General features: G+C 40.2%; 1 protein-coding gene across 1 annotated transcript in view; it reads left to right on the forward strand.

Annotated features, from left to right (window-relative positions):
* The first annotated feature begins 342 nt into the window (after window positions 1-342).
* Window positions 343-6,565, forward strand: part of TTC1 (tetratricopeptide repeat domain 1) — a 55,840-nt gene continuing 49,617 nt past the window's right edge. The window contains exons 1-2 of the mRNA XM_012644786.1: window positions 343-378; window positions 1,452-1,814. Coding sequence (XP_012500240.1) covers window positions 1,485-1,814 — 330 coding nt within the window. The 5' untranslated portion in view covers window positions 343-378; window positions 1,452-1,484. The remainder of the gene's footprint in view (window positions 379-1,451; window positions 1,815-6,565) is intronic.

The raw sequence follows: 6,565 nt of genomic DNA on the forward strand, positions 1-6,565 counted from the left end.
ACCCACTAGATGGAAGTTTATTTTTGGACAAGGTTTATGCTTCAGGATTCCTCAATACGTTGCTAGCACGAGAGAGGTCAGGGTGAGTAAAACGAACACCATGGAGACAGACTTTTTTTTTTCTTTTTTTCCTGTTGTGCTGAGTAACGCGGCGTTTTGCCGTAACCCAAGATGTCAGTCGCCTCTCAAATTTTAGTCCGTACAATGACGTCACACAGCGACAGCGACGCCCTCCCTCCCTAGGGTTTCCACTACATTACCCAGGATACCTTGCCAACAGCGACGCCATTGGTCGGCGCCGACGGAAGTGCACCTGACTGGGCGGAAGTAGAAGGTCTCAGAGGCCAGGAAGGTGGAGCGAGGAGGGTCTGTGAGGTTGTGAGTATCCGGGATGTGTGGAGGATTGGTGGTGAGGAATGTAGATAGGGGACAATCCGCAGGGAAGCGCGGGGTGGCAATTCCCAAACTCTGGGGGCTCATCCTCATATGTTCTTCTACTAGACTTGGGAGCAAAGAGAAACAAGACATTGCTATGGAAGCGAAGTCTCCGTATTAGGATTTTGCTGTTTTTAAGTTTTTTTGGAACGAGCTAGGGCGAATTTGGACTCCTGTCGCGACACGAGGGTCGTTGGCCTGATTTTGCTGCGATCAGAGGGACGGGGCTGCTGACGGTCTGACTCAGCTTCTAGCGCAGTGGTTCGCAATTGGCTGCCCATTGAATCACCTGGGATTTTTTTTTCCCCCAAACTACAGACGCCCTTGCCTGAAGCCAGACCAATAAATCAGAATCTGGGCAGTGGTATTTTCTAAAGCATCTCTAGTGTTCTATTGTGCAGCCAGGGTTCAGAATTAGCCTTTCAGTGCCTGATTCTGACCCGCACGGGGATCTTGATTAGGACCACCTGAGCCGGCGCTCCCCTTTCACTACAAGATGCGTGGGCTCTACCACATGCAATTGGATTAAACTGATGATCACAGTTTCAGCACGGATTCTATTTTGAGCTCCACCGGACGCTTATTCTGGGCTTCCTGTAGTGGTGCTGGAAAGACAAACCGTAGTTGGGAAATCATAGTTTGTTATTCACAACTTGGTCATTCATTCTAAATGAAGAGTAGAGCTGCTTCATTTTTCTTGCCACTGTTTTAGTTTCTGCCTGTTTTTTGCTACCTCAACAAAATGCGAGCAGTGGAATGTGGAAGAACCACATTAAAATCGGTCTCTTTTGTTGTTTATAAGAAGTTCTGGTACCAGATTTAAAGGGATATCAGTTAAAATGATGTTTGGCATTATTTATGGGCTTATAACTTTTTTTAATAATGAATTCCAATGAGAGGAAGTTAGGGTGTGTTTTTGGCTATGATGCAGAGGTTCGGTTAGGTATGCAGAGCAGATTTGCTTTTTTTTTTTCAATATAAACACCATTACATAGCAGATGTTTTTTCTTTCCCAGAGGTTCAGCATCACCTCCCTCACTGAATTCAGCATGGGAGAGAAGTCAGAGAACTGTAGGGTTCCAGAGGATCTGTTCAATGGTTTGAAGGTAACAGATACCCAGGAAACAGAGTGTGCTGGCCGTCCAGTTCCTGATCCCAAAGATCAGCATTCCCAGAACAAGCTGCTTAGGGATGATGAGGCCCGTTCCCAGGAGGACCAGGAAGAAGAGGAGTGTTTTCATGACTGCAGTGCTTCATTTGAGGAGGAGCCAGGGGTGGACAAGGTTGAGAAGAAACCTGATGATGATGTGAATTCCTCTGAACTAGATGAAGAGTACCTAATAGAACTGGAAAAAAACATGCCAGAAGAAGAGAAACAGGTAAATATTTCATTTATTGTATACAATGTGCCACTTAAACTGCTTTTAAAAATAAATGTGGTGAATGCTGTATCATAGACCACTTCATATGTGGTAAAGAGTAACTTTGTCTTATTGCTTTAGTAGTGATGGATCTCAGATAAATCAGCATGAGAGGGAAGCATTGAGTATGTCTGCTTAGCAAAGAAATTTCCATTTTTTTCCTGTGAACTTTGAGCTGTATGTTTGTCTCCTACTTCAGGAGTCTGTAACATAACAGTCCTTTTATTTAATTATTTTCTACGTGTGTGTGTGTGTGTATGTGTATACATACACACTTTTAGCCTTCCTTTTTTTTTTTTTTTAGAGATGGGGTCTTGCTCTGTTACCTAGGCTGGAGTGCAGTGGCAGGAACATAGCTCACTGCAGCCTTGAATTCCTGGGTTTAAGCAGTCTTTCCACCTCAGCCTCCCACATAGTCAGGACTACAGGCGCACAACTCCATGCCCAGCTAATTTTTCTATTTTTTATAGCGATGGCGTCTCATTATTGCCCAAGCTGGTCTCTAACTCCTGACCTGGAGTGATCCTTCCACCTTGGCCTCCCAAAGTGCTATAATTACAGGTGTGAGCCACTGCATCGGGCTCTTCTAGCTTTCTTTTAGCTTTCTTTTATGACCTTTTCTATAATTGCTAAAATTTCTGCAATGAACATTTTTTGTAAGAGTATTTAGGATTAAGTATGCTTCCTGTTTATGTTGATCCTTTGTTAGCAAAATATGACTGCCTGAATATCTTGGTGCTGTTTTGGTTACAGGGGACAGTGATTGGGTCTCAAAGAACAGAAGTGTGTATGATAGGAGCAATCATTTGATGAACATCTATAATGTGCCAGCCACTGAGCTTAAAATGTTACTGGTGTTTTCATTTAATCCTCACAACACACCTATGAGATATATACTGATATTATTGCCCATAAGGGAACAGAGCTTAGCGTGGTAAAGTAACTTGCCCAATATGAAACGCCTAGTAAATGTCAGAACTGATTCTCAAATTGATATGTATTTGATTCCAAAGCCAAAGTATAATGTAGAATTTAATAATAAAGACATCTCTCTTCCAAACGCAGTAACTAGGCAAAGATGATTGTAGCCTGAACTGTGGATGTGAAGTGAAATGAATGATTTCAGGATATGTTTTAGAGGTAAAATTGATAAGACATACTAGTGGATTTGATTGGGGGGATGGAGTGGGAGATTAGGATGATTCCTTGGCTTCAGCACTGGATGGATGGTGGTGGCCTTTACTAATATGAAGAAGATGAAGGGACTTTGAGTTCATCGAGACTTTGGTAATTTAATCCTTGCCTGCAAACAAAAAGTTTTTAATTTGTTAAGCCAAAATGCAGATTCAGATATTTTAATGGGCTTGCTCCCTGTCACCAATTGTTTGTACATGGCACTTACATACATACATAGATCCTTTTAAGTAAGAGATCTAAAGATCTGTTGCTTGGTGAACATGGACTCAGAATGCATGGTATCTGGGATTTTAAAAAATTTATTAGGCTCTGAAAATGTAAGGATTATTCTCTTTAACTAGGACAAACTTTAATTATCAAAGTTTAGAAGAGAAGTTTCAATTTAGAATGTAAGTTAAATTTTAGGTGTCATTTCCCTTCTCTATCCCTGTTGTTTTTCCTGAATTCCACATTATTTAATCCTTTGGATTTCCATGTTTCTGCCACCTCATGGTATCATTTCCATAATCTTATCAAGGGTTGTAACTGTGGGCATGTTTGCAGGGAATACTCTCTTGGTTGCTTGCAGTTTTCAGTAACTTCTTCAGTGGCTTGCATATTCCTGTTAACTTCATGATCAAACCCTTTTTTTTTTTTTTTTTGAGACAGAGTCTTGCCCTGTTGCCAGGGCTAGAGTGCCATGGCATCAGCCTAGCTCACAGCAACTTCAAACTCCTGGGCTTAAGTGATCCTCCTGCCTCAGCCTCCCAAGTGGCTGGGACTATAGGCGCATGCCACCATGCCCAGCTAATTTTTTCTATTTTTAGTAGAGACGGGGGTCTTACTCTTGCTCAGAGCTCAGGCTGGTCTCAAACTCTTGAGCTCAAGGGATCCTCTCACCTTGGGATCCTCCCAGAGTGCTAGGATTACAGGCCTGAGCCACTGCTCCTGGCCAGTGACTGAACCCTTTCTGATTTTGTTGTTTCTCTTTCCTTTCATTTCTAATGGGCATCCTTTGGAACTAAGGTTGCCATTTTTATTAACTTCTTAGAGTTACTGCTATTGGGCTTAATGCTCTTGGCAAGTGATTGAATCAAATCTTGGAATTTATGAACTGGAAGGGACCTTAGATTTCTGATTCTGAGGTTAAATCAGAGAAAATAAGGGCTGCTTGCTCTAAAACTTGTGGAAGTTAATGGGATATGTTTACAGTATTTGCTGGTAGAAAAGTTAAAGTGGCATTCATTATTTCCTGTGTTTATTAAGGAAGAAGACTTTGTGTAGATGAGTGATTGTCAAACTTTATTGTGCCTAAGAATCATAGGAAACTTATTAACTATGCAAAGCCCTGAGAAGTGTCTGATAGCACAAACCTGTGAGGTGGCACCCAGGCATCTACTTTGTTTAACAGGCATCCATCCCCAGGTAATTTTGATATAGGAAGAACTGTGGCCACACTTTGGGAAACAGAGAGCCAGATAGACACAGATGACTAAGTGTCCAAAACAAGAAGTATTGACCTAACCAATACACTGATTGCATCCAACATCAGAGCTAAACAGGAGGTTTTCTTTTACCCACATCTGTGCTCAAGGTCTAAAAACAACTTTTTAGGCAGAATTTAAGCAATACCAAAATAGAACATTTATTGAGTTTTGGGAAATAGAATTTTCTGAGTGAAGAAACCAGGAAATACTTACAAGATTAATTCCTCAGAGATCAGTCATTTTTCCTCAGAAGGATAAGACTTAATGAGAGCCAGGTTCTAACTGTAGCTTTGATCCAAAGATCCTCCCTCGTGACTTCCTAAAGGGCCTATAAAAGTGACTTGTGGAAAGAATAAATGCGTCCATGTGTGAAAAGCAAATGATGTCTGATTTCAAAGAAAACAAAACTGTGAAAGCTCTTTTTATTTCTTTCTTCTTTTTTCCTTTTTGAGTAAAGAAAGAATTCCCTTCAGAATAATTTGTAGGACTGGTGTCCCTAGCCCTTTCAGTATTTGCATTCCAAGTATAGTTGTCTCATTCCACCTAGATAGGACTAACGCAGAAAATTTTGTTGCATGGCCTCCATTTTCCAGCACGTTGGTGAGTATGTAGCTCTCTTTACTCTCCTTTTTACTCAGATTATTGATCTCTGGGTACTGTGCTTGACTTAAATTTATGTTTTATTTTGTAGCAATTACTTCACAAAGCTGCAGAGGGAAGCAGAGAGCTGCTGATAGATTTATAATATGGCCATCGACTTGCTGGCCTGAAGCTCTTGGCTTTCTCCATTTGTCTGTTAAATACTTGCTCATCATAGGATTATTAAGAGATTATTTTTTAACGCATTTAATGCAAGTTTTTATTATTTAATAATGATAGAAGGGATATATACTTGAAAGCTCCACATCAAATGTGTTTATGTTGTATTCACTGACGTAAAGTGAAAGGAATATTCTAGCCAGCCACTGCATTATAGAGTCTCTGTTGGAGATGGTTTATTTGTAAGGGAATAGAGGAGCACTCTCTAACATTTTTGCCAGGTTACACCAAGATTTAAAATTATATCAGTTGAAGTTCTCTAGCTTCAGTTTTGGGGGAGTTTTGTTGTTGATTAAAAAAATAAAATTCCAACTCCTTCTAATATGTTAAAAAAGTGAATAAATCCATGTAAAGCTTTTAGCACAACGTCTGACACATAGTATTCCTCACTTTAGCTGTTGAATATAAGGTACTGATGTGAAAACTTCACATTCATCTGATATTTATTCAGTCTCTGCTTCTGGGTAGAGACTCTGATATGTACTTTTATGAGTTTTAGCTCACTGAATGATATGAGTTATACAGCCATGGAATCAGATATCAAATCTAGTGTAGGTAATCTAAGCAAACAGGATTACTATGTTAGAAAATATGAATTGGCACGGTAAGATTATAGCCAAGTTATGGTTATTTACTTTACAGAAAGAGTCTTCACTTAGCAGTACTATGATATCATTTTTCATCCTAACCAGTATTATAATTTATCTTCTTTATAGAACATCTTCTTTATACAAAGCAATACATCATTTTTAAATCCTTGATTCTCTAATTTCATTCTTCAGAAAGGACACTTGTGATAGTTTTCACCCCATTTCCTTTTCAGATAAATGAAAATTAAGCCATATATGCTAGAGATTCAAAGTAACTCTGGACGTTGAGTCATTCATTCAGCAGACATTTATTAGTACCCTCAATAAATAGTCAAAATTAGTTTTCCTAAAGAAAATGGTTTCCCCTGTCAAAAAATTCACAGTTGAGGCTGGGCGCGGTAGCTCATAGCTCACACCTGTAATCCTAGCATTCTGGGAGGCCGAGGTGGGAGGATTGCTTGAGCTCAGGAGTTTGAGACCAGCCTGAGCAAGAGAGAGACCCCGTCTCTACCATAAATAGAAAGAAATTAGCCAAACAACTAAAAATAGAAAAAATTAACTGGGCATGGTGGTGCATGCCTGTAGTCCCAGCTACTCGGGAGGCTGAGGCAGGAGGATCACTTGAGCCCAGGAGTTT

Source organism: Propithecus coquereli, unplaced genomic scaffold (assembly GCF_000956105.1).
Source record: "Propithecus coquereli isolate 6110/MARCELLA unplaced genomic scaffold, Pcoq_1.0 Scaffold220, whole genome shotgun sequence".
Lineage (NCBI taxonomy): Eukaryota > Metazoa > Chordata > Mammalia > Primates > Indriidae > Propithecus > Propithecus coquereli.